This window comes from Episyrphus balteatus, chromosome 1 (assembly GCF_945859705.1).
Source record: "Episyrphus balteatus chromosome 1, idEpiBalt1.1, whole genome shotgun sequence".
Classification (NCBI taxonomy): domain Eukaryota; kingdom Metazoa; phylum Arthropoda; class Insecta; order Diptera; family Syrphidae; genus Episyrphus; species Episyrphus balteatus.
Window position 1 is genome coordinate 127,017,213 of NC_079134.1, and position 18,598 is coordinate 127,035,810.

General features: G+C 29.4%; 1 protein-coding gene across 2 annotated transcripts in view; it reads left to right on the forward strand.

Annotated features, from left to right (window-relative positions):
* Window positions 1–3,684: 3,684 nt before the first annotated feature.
* The window catches only part of LOC129906170 (kinase D-interacting substrate of 220 kDa), a 106,549-nt gene continuing 91,635 nt past the window's right edge, over window positions 3,685–18,598 (forward strand). Inside the window, exon 1 of one of the 2 annotated variants that reach the window (XM_055981844.1) lies at window positions 3,685–4,033. Coding sequence is in view for 1 of the 2 variants with exons in the window: in XM_055981842.1 (XP_055837817.1) it covers window positions 10,901–10,978 (78 nt within the window). In the remaining variant the exon portion in view is untranslated. Of the gene's footprint in view, window positions 4,034–10,519; window positions 10,979–18,598 lie in introns of those variants that run through there. The other variant, XM_055981842.1, reaches the window with a different exon arrangement.

Genomic DNA, 18,598 nt, shown 5'->3' on the forward strand with positions numbered 1-18,598 from the left:
AATTTCCCACTTTTTCACTTTTTAGGTCATTGTAGTTATGGCTTTACCATTAGCTGCGTTCCTTTGGAAATATTTATCTACTGCTTAGTACTTAAAACTACTTTGAACTACTTTTGCTATACTGAAATAGTAGTTCAAAGCAGCTTAAAGTACTAAACAGTAGATAAATATTTAAAAAGGAACGCAGCTATTATAAATGAGGTATTAAAATACTATCATCAGCAGTAAGAGCCGTATAACTTCATGGAACAGCAACAAGTGGTATTTTAATGTTCTGAAAATGTTCAGAACAGATCACTGAACAGACTTCTTTTTTTTCCTCATTTAAATATACCGAGTAACGAATGAAAAGAACGAATAGGACCCAAGCTAGTTCAATACGCCGTTTATATGGAAGATTGAACTATAAGCTCCAACACCATTTCGCCGTATGTAGGATCGAGTTGAAATGAACTTTTGCTAGATTTGTGAAAAGTCGATTTGAGTTTTGTACTGAAAACAATAGGGTGTAAATTAATTATATGGATATTTGCCACTGGATCCCTCTGTACGGACATGATCATTGATTTATTTTTATCTTGTCTTCCTGACGGGGTTTTAGGAAAACAAGAAAAAAGGATTTGTAGTATTTTATTTGATTTTAAAAGTCCAGAGGCCAAAATTTCACAAGAGTGAACTTTTTGTACACATACTCATAAACAAAAAATACCAAGACTGGAAATTCGGCAGTCAACTGACGTTTGCCTACAAGCTGCGAGGTGTGGTGAATGTCATGAACTTATCGTTGTGTTCGTGTCCGATGTGTGGTGAATGTTGTGAATCTATAAATGTGTGCGTGTTAACGTCATATACCAACGTGGTGGCTTTCACATATATTCTAGGACAACACTGTACACAGCAGGGTTTTGGGGGGGAAAGACGTACGAAAGTTTCCAGTCTTGGTATTTTTTGTTTATGCACATACTATATAAATTTATTTATACTAACTTTCACGGTCCGTGTATACAGATGTTCCTTGCCGCGAGTTTGTAAGTACTGAATGTATTTATTTACGAAATTAATTTTGACATTTGGGCCGTGTGTGAATTGCGTTAAATAGTTAACCCCGTGTAAAATTTTTGACACTATTGAGGTGAATAAAAATTGAAAAAATTTTAAAAATTTAATGGGCTCCCAAGTAACAATTTAGCTTTCATAAGGGTCAATGCAAGCTATTTTTTGACTTGTTTAAGAAGAAGGACAAGTCTTATGCAAATCATTTTGGCGCACATTACCGAATTTCCCCAAGCTCTTCCTCCTCAGGCAATCCACAAGCTAATAGCTTGTGACGAACAGCGTAAAACGACCTTATGCAGGCCTTTTTACAAAACAATGAAACATTTTAGGGAAACTATAGCTTTTCTAAGGAAACTATCATTTGCATTGGATGTTATAATAAGGCCTTGTGGAGGTTGTTATAAGATGTTGAATTTATGAATAATAAAAAAAGATTTTATTGATTTTTTTTTCTTTTAATTTTTTTCTATTTTTTTTTCTTCTTTTTTGGCCATGTCAATGCTTTTCCTGTCGTTGTGAAATGGGAAGAATTTTATTTTAATTGAAAAAGAACACATTTTTTTTATTTCACAAATGGCCCCGCCAGGAATCGATCCCACGTACCTCTGCATACCAAGCCAGCACCTTACCAGTAGACCATACTCGAATATTAAAGATGAGTGGCAAAAAGGGAGCTAATTGAAACCTCACATAAAAATGCAATGTTTTTTTATAAAGTGTTACAAACATTGCATATCTGCAGGATAAAAGCTTTGCATACTTATTGGTGAAAAACATTGCATACTTACAAGAACCTCTTGGAACAGGTCTTATGAAAGCCTTCTGTCACTTGAAAATAGAAGGCTTCTTTAAAACGGTTCAAACAGGTCTTATAAAGGTCTTCTTTAACTTCTATTTACAAGGCTTCTTCTAAACACTTCCAGATAACCTTAAGGAGACCTCCTTTTTTTCCAAAATGGATGATTTGCGTAAGTAAGCCTTAAATTAAACTTATACAAACTATAGCTTGCCGAATCGAAGAAAATAGACCTTATGCAAGTAAAATTGTTACTTGGGCTGGGACCTGTGCCTACGTTCTGTAACTCTCGCATCGAGAAATTTCTCGCATGAAACACGCAAATCGGAACAAAAATAATGTGAATCGACACAAAAATCATTTTCTCACATTCGTTTGTTTCTATAAACAAAATTTTTCTCGCCTTGAAACATTTCTGAATGAAAATGCTTGACAGACTGGAAAAATGTGAATAAAACTGTGTCTGTAAGAAAATAATCGAGAAAATTTCTCGATTGAACTGCCAAAATTTCTCACAAGCAAAAAGGATGCGAGAAAGTAAGATATTTGAAAAAAAATTGATAATCTTGCATTAAATGTGAGATGTTACTACTGAAAATGTGTTCACGTTAATTTATTTTTGTGTCACTTAAATTTTCAAAATAAAAAAAAGAATATTAAAGAAAAAAAATGAAAAATTTTCATGTCCTAAACGTGACTTGAACTCGGTACCCTCCACTCGCCGACCGAATGCTCTTCCTTCGGACTACCGAGCCTTGGGATATTTAATGTAAAACTATGTCCATATGACCTTTTATGGCCAAAGGTAAAAATATTTTCCCTTTTTTTTACAGTTTCCAATATATTCCAATGGAATAAAAAACTTACAGGGCTGCTTCTCACATCGAGATACAGACACAGGTTATTTTTCCAAATAGAGAAACGTTTGGAATTTTTGTTTCAAAATTTTTCGATGCGAGAAGTTCTCGACTGAGTTATAGAACGTAGGCACTGGTTAAATTTTGTTTGCAGATGGTTTTGTTTTTTTAATTAAAAAGGAGTATCATGACAGAAAAGAGGTAGATACAAATATTAAACATTAAGCCATACAGCTGAAAATTTTTGTATACACCTCAGTAGCGTCAAAAATTTTACACGGGGTTAACTATTCACACACGGCCTTGGGTTTGTTTTAAAAAGGATTTGGTTTAAAATGACTTAAACCAACTCCAAAATGAACACGCCTTAATTTGTTATCCCACATAATGTCCAAATCTATATTTTATCTCATTCAAAAACCAAAATCCATCAAATCCCACAACCATTTCATAAAAACTCACCCCATTCCATGTTATTTTCACCTCTCTCCTGTCATTCCATTTGACATTTCCACCTGAAAAAAAAACATCGCCCATCAGCTGAAATGTTGTCTTCCTTCTCCGCTGTCACTTTTTGCTCTTTTGTACAAATCTTCTTTTGCGAACACAAAAAAAAAAGTATAATATTCTCAAACTCACATTCGCATTTTCGCTATGAGCACTCAGAATAAAACGCGAAAATATAGCTTTTATTTTGAATAAATATATTATATTTTTTATTTATTTTATTCTACATATGATAAACAATTTAATTTATATCAAATTCATCAAAAAAAACCAGAAGTTTTATCTTTGAAAATCCAATCAAAAATACAATAGAAAATTACTACCTATACAGCCTAGAAGAAGAAGAAAAAAAAAAAGTGTCTGGCTGAATAAAAAGTCGAAAAAAGAAAAATCTACTCAAAACATTTTTTTTTCTGTTTTATTTATTTTTTTTTTTTATTATTTATTTTATTTTTTTTTAAACATTTTTTGTTTGTTTTTTAATTAAAAAAAACGACGCGAAGTGAATTCCTTCAAAGTCATAAAAAGTTCTATGTGAACCAGTTTTCTTATTTCTCACGAAAACGAAAAAAAAACCTATTCTTAACCATTTCATCACAAGACCAAACCAAACGACGACAACGACAACGTGCTTAGAGAATATTTTTGGCCAATCCCATAATCATAATATTCTCTGATTTATTTTCCATTCCACGAATTCAAAATCAACCAGACGACGAGGCAATAAAGGAATCCACTCGGAAACGAAAACAACAAAAAAAAAAAAATCTACAAAAATAGAGAAGAAATTCCAATTGAATGTCAATCGTTTGTTGCGGTAAGTTTTGTATTAAAAATGATTTTCTTTATTAATTTCATAATAATTTTTCATTCAATGCATCTTTCATTATTCCCAGAACAGAATTTTCATCCTCCTTCGAGACCAAACCAAACCACGACAGGTTCCTATTATAAATCTATCTACTCTTTGCCTTTTTTACATTCTTATTTCCCCTTGACCCTTGTTTCCACTTGCTGCAGATTTCTTAATGTTGTTGTTGTTGTTTTTTCCTACTTCCATTTGCCCTTTTTCCTATATTCAGCAGCATTTTTATAATTAGACTGGATTATGCTGTTTTTTTGTACATTTTTGTTTTATTTATAAATTCAAAAAATGAAATATTTGTCAAACGTTTTGCGTCAATAAATTCAATGTTTTGAAAAGACGCAACATTGAATATATGATTGCCAAAAATGTTTTTTTTTTATTTGATTTGATTTGATTTGGCGCTCTGGCAATCGATCAAGAATTATAAATCATAATTCCAACCACTTAGTTGGCTTTAAATCGAATTGTCTTTTTCTAATATTTTGATTCCTCTTTTTAATTTAAATTGACAGTTAGTGGTTGATTTTTCAATCAAATCTGTTAAAGATAACATTGAAGAGAGAAATTGATTGATTTCCCTACAGTCCACTCATTTACTATCTTTTTTTTCTTTTTTTTTTTGTTTATTTTTAGTCAAGAGCTTGACTTTCAAATATATAGAATGCAATCGATAGTATGATGATGAATCGATGCTTCTTTCATTTCTAACTAGCTACCTACTTGCGTAGCCTTCGTATTGAAATATATCTACCCTTTTTGGCAGGTTTCCTTTTTCATTTTTTTTTTTTTTGTTTTTCTTTTTAAGGGCAAGGGTAATTTTTATCTTTGGAGATTGTGGTGTCTTTTATTCTATAAGATACACACGTGTATGGAAAAAATATTGGGTTTATGTATCTACAGACTTTTTTGAAACTTCTTACTTTTTTTTCTGTATTATATTTTTTTTGTTGTTGTTGTCGATTCTAGTTGGAATGAGACTTTATTTTTTTTGTTTAGCATAAAATAAATGCTGGGCGCCAAAATGTCTAGCATTGGACCTTGAATACAACAATCATGAACATGATTATTTTGTTTTTGTTTGTTTTTAGTTTTTTTTTTTTTTGTATTTTTTTTTCTTTGCGAGTAATACTCGTCTTCAATGCCAAAGGCAATTTTTTACTTTTCTTTTTTGTTAGAAAGAGAAGTGTGTCCCTGAAATAATAAAGTTAGGATATAATTTATAATTGTATTGAAAACATATAGGTAGTAATGAGAAGAGAGAAATGCCATTTCCGGTGTTGAAGAGATCCAACCCGCCCCCCCATTTAATATGACAAAAAATTATTTAATAGAGATGATTTCATGTGTTTTGTTTTTAATTATATATACAAAAAAAAATTGTATCTATTGTAAAAAAATGGTTGCCAACTTAGTTGAAATTGAAATGTTATCAAAACTATAAATGTTTGATATGTTAAATATTAAAATCGTTTGGGGTGGTGGGGTCGGTTTTTATATTTAAGTGTTTCTTTAAAACTGAACAAAAAAAAAATTATTTTTTAAGGGTTTGAAACCACACTGCCAGATAGTTGACTAATTTGGCGTTTCACTGTTGCCAACTATGTTTGAAAAAAAAAATCAGATAAAAAAGAATGAAAATGTTTAACAAAATTGAATATACAGTTGAAACTCGATTATCCGGGATTCGATTAACCGGGACGCTCTATTATCCGTGATGAAAATATTTGAAATTCTTTCTCGACAATAAACAAAATTTATTTATTTAAACTCTATTATCCGTTATAAACTCTACTATCCGTAATATGAGAACAGAAAAGAAGAAAATTTAACTTAAAAAATACAAAATCAGCACTCAAAAATAAAGAAAATAGGTATTTTAAATTTTTTTTGTAGAGAGTCTTATTTTCTTTTATTTTTTTTTTTTGAAAAGTAGAATTATTCTGGAACAACGTATCAGGATTTACTACTAGTTGACCGCATTCACATTAATTCTATCGAAGAAAAGCAACGGCTAAAATCCCCTGTCACACAATAGGTGTGTTTTTTATTACCACCGGGCTTGGCTGGACAAAAAAAAACGCCTCGGGGCTTGCTTAACCGGAAATCTTGGCAGCGCTGCTTATTGAATGTTCCGAAATCAGCACACACAAAGAAAATTTAGAGTTTTCATATTTATCGCTTTCGGGTTTTCTTGTATTTTTCTTGTATGTTTTACAAAGAGATACAAAAATGTATGCTAGTTAAATAAATTTTGTCATTTCAAACGTCAGTTTTCCCGTTTGTAAACCAATTCTAAACAATTTATGAAAAAATTAGTTTAGTACCACAGATTTAAAACTGTTCAAACAGTTAACCCAGAATTATAATTAGAGGAAGGAGGAAGCTTATGTCAAATCCTACGTTTTTGTTGTTGTTTTCTTTGAGTTTTTGATGAGTTTTCATCCGTCGGGTGCGGTTGGAAGGGCTGTTCCCCTCCGTTGAATCGGACGCTTCAGTCAATTATAGTTCTACCTTTAAGCCCAGGGATATCATCGGGGTTAACAACTAAGCCCAAGGGGCTAAGGTGTTGCTGCATTTAACATGTAAATTGCTTAGCCCTGACTGCGCTTTTTTTTGTCCAGGTGGTAATAAAAAAAAACCTGGACATGAAACAATTTTTTAATTATCCTTAAAGTTCATAATACTCGTAATTAATCTCGTGATATTGTAATGTATGTTCAAACAAAAATATGAATTGTTACGTTTATGGAATAATTCTTTAATTGTTTTCTTTTTTTTTTTAATAAAAACTTAAAGACATGTAAATTTTTTCTTGAAAAAAAAAGTTCTATTATCCGGGATTTTCGATGATCCGTAATGGGATCGGTCCCGACCATCTCGGTTAATCGAGTTTCAACTGTATTTGAATTTTTTTTAAACAAATTTTAAAAGATTTTCCTGTAAAATAGACTGCTATAAAGAAGGCCATTCATTGCTTAAAATTTGACATAGACAAAGCTGGAAACATTTCTAGTTATAAATACTGATTTAAAATGACCGACATTTGCTTTAACGCAAGTCTTGACCAATCATTATTTTTTAAAAAATAACGAATTCGGAATAGGCTCGCGGCTAGAAGCTTTAATATTTATGCAAGACGGTTTTCTTACCAAAAAGGTAAAAATGCCACGGTACTCCTCGATGCAAAAATTTAAGCATTAGACCGGTCTGCTAATTTTTCGGGCATGAATTGTAAAGAAAGCGTCTTTTAGACCTTATCCCCTTCCGTACGTTATTTTTTTTTTATAAAAATGAATGAATTTGACTTAGTTTTGTTTACATATGTAAATAAAATCGTTTTAATTTTATTATTTTTCTATATTATGCCACTATTAGTTTTCCTGATTAAAATTTAAAAAAATGCTTCCTTGAACAAAATGGGGAGTGTCAAATTGGTTTGACAATAAGGCTCGTTTTGGAATAAGGCTTTCGTTTCAATATATTTAGTGTCCTAGAATTTAAAACAATGCCTCGAGATACGATCTATCAATCTGTGAAGAAATAATTTGAAAATTCGGTCGTATTTCAGCTTAATGGAAAGATAAAAGCTCAGCACAGTCACCACTGTTAGACTTGTGTTTTTTTTACTACCCTTACAATTTCTTTAAAATTATTCATAGATTTTCAGCCAGATTGGGTCAGGGCCTTGTGCTGACTATGACATTGTTTAAAGTTTCTGATTTCCGAAGCAATATTTGACAAGGTTCTTGTGGGGTCTTCATCTAGTTGAAACATCATGTCAGACAACACTTAGTCTTCTGTTGCCAAAAAAATTGGTAAATTGTATTGTATAGACAAAAAAAAAAATTAAGATACTTCGACAAAAACTTTAAAAAATTGAGCAGTATGAACCAAAAAGATGTGTTTTTTCGCTTGGGCCTAACAATATGGCGCTCCGGAGCTTAAAAATCCATAAAATAAAAAAAAATCAGCACAATTTGAATATCAAATAAATATCTTTTATTTTGAGTTTTTTTTAGGAACTTATGCTGTTCTGTTCAACAGAAACGTTTTACATCTACATATTGTTTTTTTTTTAAGTGTTCTGAAAATTTCACTTCAAATTGAATTACCAATTACCATTATTTTTTTAAATATTAATTCAAAATTATAGAAAAAGGCAACTTAAAATTTTGAAAACTTGGTGAAAAATAGGTACTCAAAGAATTTTGTTTAAAAATAGGTAATTGTTGCCGACTTTCTTAGTTTATGACTCAATCGAACTTGATTGAGGTTACAGACATTTGAAAATATAAATATCAATAAACAAAAGCGCACAAAAATCTTAAAACCTAGATGAACAATATTATGTGTTTATATTTTTAATAATACGGATTCTGGTCTGATCTTCTTTGATAGTTTAACTAAAAAAATTAAAACATAAACAAACCTTGTACCTTTTTCCTAATAAAGATTTATGATTATTTATTATTACATACCTTCAAATAAAATTCACTTACTTGAAATTTTTTTAGTTTTGGTTTCCATTGAAACTCTTTAAAACCAAACAGAAATAATAATTATAAGATTACATAGTAGTTTGAAGATATTTATTGAAACTACTGATTGTTTGAAGTCATAAATTAAAAAAAATCATAGAACAATAAACATTGTTTCATATTTTTAAAACAGTTTTTACAACTGAAATTAAAAAAAAATGTGTAAGTGCTTTAGATTTTGTATTTCTTTCATAAGTTGAAACAATTCCAGTTAACTCAAAATAATTGCGCTATAAATTCTGAAAATTTTCCATCCAAATTAAAAATATACACAAACTAATATACATACTTGTTGCATATACATATACTATAGATTCATGATAGATTGTAAATTCCACTTAAATAACATTCAATCCCATTCGTGAATGTAACACGTTCTTTAATGTAAACAATCAATCATTTGAACATTTTCTCTCCAAATACTGGAATTTCTAATATGTTTATATATAAATGTTATACTTAGTAAAAGGGGATGCCTGTAAAAGTAAAGTTATTTATTTTTAACCATCTTAAACTTAAAAAAAATTACCAAAAATCACAGTGTTTCCCAAAAAAAAAATTGTTAGTTTAAAAAAAATTAAATTATTTAGAATAATAATAAAATTGAATATACATACACCCTCTTGATTTCTTGATGTTTGCCAGGTATTAAGCACAGGTCACACCTATATGGTTGCCAGAAGTGAAGCCAAGTCTGACCACAAACAAAATATGTATTTTAATATTTATCAGCCAGCGGTCGTTGAAATTTAGCATGTTTAAGTTCTGGCAGACTGACAACGGTGGCGAGTAATCAGTGGCCGGCGCCATCTAGGTGTTATCCATCCTTAACAATATTTAAATATTTTGGTTCGACAAATGAAAATATTTAATAAAATTACACTTTGCTATAAGAATTATTACACAGGGTACACGGAATAAGGGAAAGAAAATTTAAGGGGTAATTCTTGGTTATATTCTAAAAAAAAAAAATGTTCTACAGTAAATCTCTATAAAACTTTCATTTTTAGGGATTCGCTAAATAGTGTACTTTGTATCAACAGATTTTTTGAATATTTAAAATCCGTTAGTTTAAATAAGGGTTGTAAAAAATCATTTTTTTAATGCATTTGTTTCCATTACAAATTAAATAAATTTTGCATTAAGGAAAAAATAATTATTAAAACAAAATTGCATTAAAAAAAATTTGTATTGCATTAAAAAAAATGTTATTGCAACTCAAAAATATTTGCATTGAAAATAAAATCTTTATAATTCAAAAATTTTCTGAATTGCAAAAAAAAAAAAAATTAATGCCAAATTTGTGCATTAAATATTTTTTTTTAAATATTCGTCGAATTTTTTACAATTTTGTCTATTTAACCCTACAAAGAAATTTCAACAATAATATCGAACCTAATTGTAAGGAATTCGATGAATATTAAAAAAGAAATATTTAATGCACACATTTTGCATTGAATTTTTTTTCAATGCAGAAAATTTTTTATTTGCAATAATTTTTTTTAATGCAAATATTTTTCAGGTGCATACAAATTTTTTTTTAATGCAATTTTTTTTTCAGTGGCAAAAAATATATATTTTTTAATGCAAATTTTTTTTTTGTTGCAATAAATATTTTGTTTTAAATTTCAAATGCATTTTTTCAATTTATATTTTTACAACTCTCGTCTAAAATTCTATTGAGATCATTGTTGATGTCGCTAGGTTTTCTGTCATAAGAATAACTTCATACAACCTCTTTACCTCATTTATTTTTTTATTTTTAATTGTTTACTCTCTGCATCAGCAAAGTAATAAAAAATGTATATAGTGCAAAGAACCTATCAGATAATAAAGAAGCTATAAACTTAGAAATCTAAGAACCCTAAAAAACTCGTCATCATTTTTAAAAAAGATAAATGAATAAACAAAAAATGAAATATCTTTCTAAACAAATGCTAAAGAGAAACCTTATCGAATTTTTAAAACAAAAAAAGCAACAATAACAACGAAACAATTAAAATACAAAGCTAATCTTGATAACAACACGTAGTATAAACACATTTAACCAATTGATTATTATGGGTCGCTGGTCTTAATTTTACATTATCGTTGAAATAATTTGGATTCTGGTCGCATTAGTATCCAAATTGCTGTGCGTCGGTCGGTCGGTTGGTCTGGCACGTGAAATTCTAACCCATATATAGAATACATCAAAAAATAAATAAATTCTCGAAAATACTTTTTATTCTGAGAAAACTGATTCATCTAAAGAATATTGTTATCATCATCTCACAAGATGGATGGTGAGCCTTCTATTTATTCGGTATCTTATATTGTCGAGGCAGTATCAAGATTATCAACAGCATCACGGGGTGTAAGTAAACAAAAAAAAAAAATTAGTTCAGTGAAATGTTACGCATACGCCGCAGTGTACCACAAAAATTATTTATTTTGTTTTGTTTAAAAAAAAAAATTATGAGAATGGTATCATTCATATCTTGAAAAAGATCACACGTTTTTAAAGAAATGGGATATTGAAATGTGTAAACAAATTTTGGAATATTATTTTGTTAGGAGTATTTTTCTTAAGTTTTTATTATTTACTCGTTTGTTTTTTTTTTAATAAAAACCAATTTCTAAAACTAAGAGAAAGTGTTTGAATCAACGATAGTCAAACAGATATGATTTTAAATTATTGTCGTTTGCAATCGTGTGTTAGTGTGATAATAAATTTCACGTGAAGATATAAGTATTTCATTAATCTATCTAGGTAATCTGCAGTGATATACATTTTTGCCATTCTAAATTTATAGATTTTTGAAATTTTCCTCTTGTATCTACCTGATTTATGACCGAAACCCAGTATCATCTCTCAGTAAATTCCTGATAAAGTCTATAAATATATGGCTAGAACTTGGTACGACTTATTGGAAGTGCATATGTTATATTCTCAATTTTTTATTCTTTTATTTTATCTGTTCCGTAAATGTGTTTATTGAAGTATTGAAAATACGATCAAATCGATCAGTCTGTCTGCATCTATTTTGAGCTTCAGTCTTAATTACTAAAGCGATATTCTTCAAACCTTGTAGCTATGAGTTTTGAGATTTTCCTGGAGGGGAAACCGAACTTTATTTTTGAGGACCAAAATCCACGGTACCTGTCATATAATTTCTTAAAAACGGGTGGTTACTAATTTTTGAAATTCGATTTTTAGGTGTTGATTAGTAGATTCTTGATAATGACATACAAATTTTTTTGGAAACTTTTTTTTATAAAACAGTATTATTTTTTTAAAACCACTCTAACGATTTTCAAAAAAAAAATTAATAGTGTTTTGATGGCTCATATGCAAAAAGAATGAGTTAAAGCTCTATCTCATTTTTCAGTACATTTTCTAGAGATCTATCTCAAAAAAAATCTACTGAAAAGTGAGATAAGAGCTTAAGCTCATTTTTATCGCATACGAACCAATGAATTAAAAAAAATAACAAGTTTTAGGTTTTTATTCTATTTTCGCTTATAAAGTTAAATAATTTTTTTAGGTTTAAAATTAAAAAAAAAACCTTTTACGTTCAGAAAAAAAAAAAAAATATTCCTCATTAAAGCAAGTACGTGCAACCCAGTTGGGTATTTTATTTAATGAATAAATATAAACAAGCGTCAGGTACTTCATATAAAGTAGATAATCTAATATATGTAAGTGTTCAATTTTGGGTATAAGATCAATAAATTCGTGATAAGATTTTACTGTCTAGAAGTGCTTTTGGTATTTTATAATGATCATAACTAATTAATAGAAAGAGTGCCGATTGATTTCTCAAGAATTCATTATGTCAACATCAAATTAAGTATAGGGCAAGGATAGAAGTTTATTGTACTCTGTATAGTGTACACAGCCCTTATATGCTATTCGATTCGGTCGGATATTTTGATTGAAGTAATAAATTGATTCAATTTATATTCTTCTATCCGAAGTTGCAAGAGTTGCCATCGTTTAATGTTTTTGAAATGTTTAAATAAAAAGCTACTTTAACTTAACAATATGTATTCAATATGTGAATTAGAAATGAATATAATAATGATATCCTACACAAGAAAAGTGTATTTATCATAACCGAGTCTCGTTAGGTCAAATTTAAGAGGTTAGAGGTTGTTATTATAGTAGTTTATCTGTTTTAAACATATCTAACAGGAACCGAGTAAAGTAAAAAAGAGATTCTAGCTCTTCTTCAAATTGTTAGATTTAAGATTTCGCCCCCTTGATTGTCTCTTGCGACACAAGTATTTAGGGTCTCCGAAATCTTGGCATCTTTATATGAAAAATTTCCAGTAAATAATTGTATACATTTAACATTCAATAAATGTTTAATGGTGTCAACTGAACTTTTTGTTAGAGATTAATTTTTTTTTATTGTACAACTTAAGGGGTCACTGTGGCGTATGTGGAACGTTTTTCAATGAAAAATCTTAATGGTTAATACAAATATTTTATTCTTTAGTATTGATTGATTTTGGTTGATGCGTTTCATTAAAAGCTTTATTAAAAAATAAAACTGTACGAAAATAAGAAGAAATTGTTGAGAAAAAGATCAAGATAGATCAAGAATATAAAATAATTTTTTTTTGGTATACATATGTATGTACCAGCGGCGTCGCGTGAGATATTTAGAAAGGTGTGCAATTCTTGAGAATTATATACTTACATATCGATACCTTTCCATGAGAATTTACATACCTAAATAGTAGGTGATATTTGTTTCGAAAATAACTTTTTGATGTGGAAATATACTATGAGTTTAACACCACGTTTTGGTTCAACTTTGGTTGTAATATCCTGTATGCAAATAAAACTAGAGAGAAAATAAAATTTTGCAAGCCATTTGCTTCCTGAACAATTTTAGAAATGTCCCTTATACATTCTTACAGGTATCGATAAATATAAAAATATCAATGAATTAATTAATTTATTAAATAGACCCTTCCCCTTTATTGGTTTTTTCGATACAATTAAATAAAAAAAACAACAACAAATGCCCTTAATGTACCTACAAGCTACAACAGAAAACAAAACTACATTTCAGACTTTCGTACATTACTTTTTTTCGCACGAGATTCGATCTTATGCATTTTTTTTCCATCTATGAAGCTTTACAGAAAATGAACAGGACAGATACACAAGAAAAGAAAAAAGAAAAAAAGCCCGTGCACAGAAAACCGTCGCACGAGTAGTTTACTACAAATTCATCCTACACATTCATACTACAAATTCATCTAAGACGATGGGGATGGATAATGCGAAAATCTTTTAGCGTTTTAGCTTAGAACTATACAGTTTGGATTCGGATGGAGTTAAGTTGGATGAATTTATTTGACATCAACAAAAAATGTGCACAGCAAAATTTCGTACGTGTTTATTTTTTTATTTTTGCTTCAAAATGATCGATGAAGGAATTTTGAAAGAACAATTAGGAATTAAGAATATGAATGTAGACTGTGTGATGTAGGTTTTATGGGTTGTGTAATTGTGCATATTTGTGCATATTAGACATTGTTCGTTTAAAGACTCTTCGTTAGATCAGGGTGTGCAATGCACACCTTGCACACCCTGACGAGACGCCACTGGTATGTACATATTTACAAAATAAAAAATAATTATGTTGCCACATAATTGTAAAAAAAAAAATACTTTCAAAATATGCAAAAAGTTGAAGTTATAATGCAAAACAAGCCTTTCGCTAAATAACACAAAAAGCTTGGTGCTATTGAGTTCAACTTACATTTAAATTTTCTTTTCTATTGGTATATTTTTTTTAAAGGAGAATAATATTGAATATTTGGTATGATTTTAAATATTTGGGATTTGTTTGTTATGTTGTACTTTTGAGTTTGCGATTTTTGGAAGTGTATGAAGACGTTCGGACTCGGCATGAACATTGCGACATTGCACACATAATGTATGTGTGTTAGGGTGGGTCAAAAAAATCGAAATTTTTTTTTTTGATTTGGTACTCCGAAAAATCGATTGCTAGACCCCTCTAGAATATACACACCAAATATGAGCTCTTTATATTAATGGGAAGGTCCTCCGCTTTGCAATTTTCCATTTTTACATCAAGCTTCTACTAAAAAAAAATATTTTTTTTATTAATTGACTTTTTAGCAAATTTCTTTTCAGATTCTTGTAGGAAATTGAACGCTCTACAAAAAAGGCCTTATACACTTTTTTCGTTTATCTAACCGTTGAATAGATATTTGAGGTAAAAAAATCGAGAAAATCTTTAAAAATTCGTTTTTTGGTCTTAATTTTGTAACAAACTGAAAAATTATAATCATCAAACGCGCAAGACATATTCTTGTTGGAAATTGATTGCTCCACAAAAAAGGTCTTGTTAACTTTTTTCATTTATCTAACCATTCTAAAGATATTCGAGGTCAAAGTTAAAAAAAATTATGAAAACATTTTATATTTTAAAAAATTTTCCAGTTCACTGAAAATTCATTATTTTCAATTTAGCAAGACGTATTCTTGTAGGGGCTTAAACGTTCTACAAAAAATTCCTTGGCATCAAATTGATTGCTTTAACCGTTTAGAAGATATTCGTATCCAAATCGCAATGCATACGGGCCATAAGAAAACTATTGAAATCAGTGGGCATTGGTTTGGATACGAATATCTTCTAAACGGTTAAAGCAATCAATTTGATGCCAAGGAATTTTTTTTAGAACGTTTAAGCCCCTACAAGAATACGTCTTGCTAAATTGAAAATAATGAATTTTCAGTGAACTGGAAAATTTTTTAAAATATAAAATGTTTTCATAATTTTTTTTAACTTTGACCTCGAATATCTTTAGAATGGTTAGATAAATGAAAAAAGTTAACAAGACCTTTTTTGTGGAGCAATCAATTTCCAACAAGAATATGTCTTGCGCGTTTGATGATTATAATTTTTCAGTTTGTTACAAAATTAAGACCAAAAAACGAATTTTTAAAGATTTTCTCGATTTTTTTACCTCAAATATCTATTCAACAGTTAGATAAACGAAAAAAGTGTATAAGGCCTTTTTTGTAGAGCGTTCAATTTCCTACAAGAATCTGAAAAGAAATTTGCTAAAAAGTCAATTAATAAAAAAAATATTTTTTTTTAGTAGAAGCTTGATGTAAAAATGGAAAATTGCAAAGCGGAGGACCTTCCCATTAATATAAAGAGCTCATATTTGGTGTGTATATTCTAGAGGGGTCTAGCAATCGATTTTTCGGAGTACCGAATCAAAAAAAAGAATTTCGATTTTTTTGACCCACCCTAATGTGTGTGTAATGTCGCAATAAGATCTTAGTAAAAAATATTTTTTGAACCGTTATAAACCGATAGTAAACGACCTAATCGATTTTACGAACGATAATTTTTTGTATAGAAAAGTTTAAAAACCGTTTTATTGAAAGTTGGTATAAAACCACAACTTTTTAGATCGAACAAAATTAATTCATTCTTTTTTTTTTTAGTCAAATTTTTGATAAATATTTTTTTCTAGTAAGGTTACAGACAATTATTTACAATAAAAAAAACGATTTCTTTTAATAATATAAATAAATTATTCTTTTATAGATTTTTACGACGGCAATGATAGTGATTTTAAGTTAGAAAATAGTTTTATTTCCCCTCTTTACATTTCTTCATTGTTTGGGGAAAGAAGAAAGTTTGATGGTGCTAAATAACGGGAATATATATGTAAATGAGCGAGCACATAATACCCTAAATTCCGAAGTTTTTTTTTTATAGTTAACGAACTTTTGTGAACTGTTTTCAAGATAATTGGCCAGCCGAATCGCATCCCAAAAATCTCTGGCCCTACATTTTCTGGCAGCGAAGATCGACTTTGCATTTTTTGGAGCAGAACCAAAGACTTTTATCCACTTTGACATTTGTTTTGTTTTGGCGTATAATGGTGGACCGATGTCTCGTCCTGATCTGGAATTCGTTTGCGAGCTTGCTTTTGATCACCATTCATTTTCATGGCTAATTCTTTGTGCAAGATGCTTCGAACTTTCACACGGCAATAGTCCAATATCATCTAACGAACTTTTTCGATCGTTTTCGAAAAAAAACAAAATTTCTAAGACATACTCCAGCTCCAAAAAATAAAATAAAATGTAATTCAGATAAAACCTTCACAAAATCAAAAAAAAAACTGACTCAAACAAACTGCAATTATGGATTTCAACGATTATTTCATAGAGATTTTGAGACTTACCCGTTTGACTAATATCCTCCCATTCAATGCGCTCTGAAGAATCTCAGAACTCATAAGTGCTGAATATTATGACGTCACAATGTCGTTTTATAATACATTTGACTTGATTTATAGTAGCTTGTAACTCTGTGAAAGAGTTGAATGTTTTATCTTAACATGATCTTGACAATAAAAACGATTCTTTACAAGTTTTCTAGTACCTACAAGTATCTTAAATACCTACATCAAATACATGTTTCCATAAACATAATAAATTATTCCCATTATTCAATGTGATAACTTAAAGAACAAATCCGATTCTATAAATAAATTATTTATTTGACATTAAATTTTTGACTGACAGTTTATTATAATGGTCATTTTAAAATAAAAACATTTTAAGTTGAACTTGTCAATCAAATTGCAAAATTTGATTGATGTGTCAACGATCCATCTGTCAGCCAACAAATTTGCCGAAAAACAAAAATCAATCTTTTTAAACTCAAATCTACTCGAACCATAAGACAAACTGAAATATTAAATGTATTCCTTTTTTTGTACTTGTAAGTGAAAACCATTATCCATCACATGATTATGTGTATGTTTGCTTTACAAGTTAACAGTTGAATGAGGCCAAACAATGCATGAGACATGCTAAATTTTTAGGTGTCATTTGCTGCTGAGGCCGATGAAATTTGCATTCAAGGTGTTTTTTTTTAAATTCTTTTTTGCCAAAGCTATTAAATCGCTAATAAAACAATAAAAATTCTTATTAAAAATTTATTAAAATAAAATAATTTGTTGAATTATCATTAAAGATATAATAAGTAAACAAAATACGGGCACATTATCTGCAATAAAGCGCGTGCAGTTGGATGGCAAATATTTATTTTAAAAAAGAGATTTATCTCTACTCTGATTAGATTTTCATAGTGGGAAAGCAAACACAAAAATGAAGACTGACAATAATTATTTGAAAAACAAACTTATATTCTCATATGTAAGTACGTTCATAATAATTCATTCAAAGCTTTTTTTAGCTGAATGTAAACGAAAGTGACAAAGATGTGGCGGCGTAATTAGCGTAGGTGAAGGCAGCGTTACCGCTAAGCGACTTTAGTCGCTATTAGCGACCTTTTTGAAGCCTTAGCGACCAAGCGACGACTTTTTATTCCAAGCGACCTTTTCACCAATTTCTTTATAGCGACTTTTTTTCTAAAAATTGTATTTCTTTTTTACCTCTCAACATTTAGAGCTTCAATTTCTTTTTTAGTTCTGAACGTATCTGAGCTTGTTCAGAGCGCGATCGATGGACTCAGAATAAGTTATCGCTCTCTGAGCAGACCGAGTTGAATGCTGAACAAGCATTTAACAAATACAAAAAAAATTTCAAACAAATAAAATAATAGTACAAGAGTGCAGTAGTCGGTCTCGTTTTTTTATTTTAATTTTAAAAAAATTATTTAAGGGCTTGAGAAGATAAAAAAGATTGATATTTTTGCTTTTTTTTTTTGATGAAAACTGATTGGGTTCAAAAAATTCTAGCTCTTTTCGTACATGTCGTGCAGACATGGTTGATATGAATATTTACAGCGGAAACAATAGGCTTTCAGATGGTATAAAATGTATATAACAAAAATGAATTTTTTACCTTTTATTTAGAAAAAATATTAAACTTCTTAATGGCGTCATTTTTTTGTAAGTTTTTCATATACAAAAATTGATATTATGAGAAAAGAAAAAAAAAGGTATTTGATTTAAC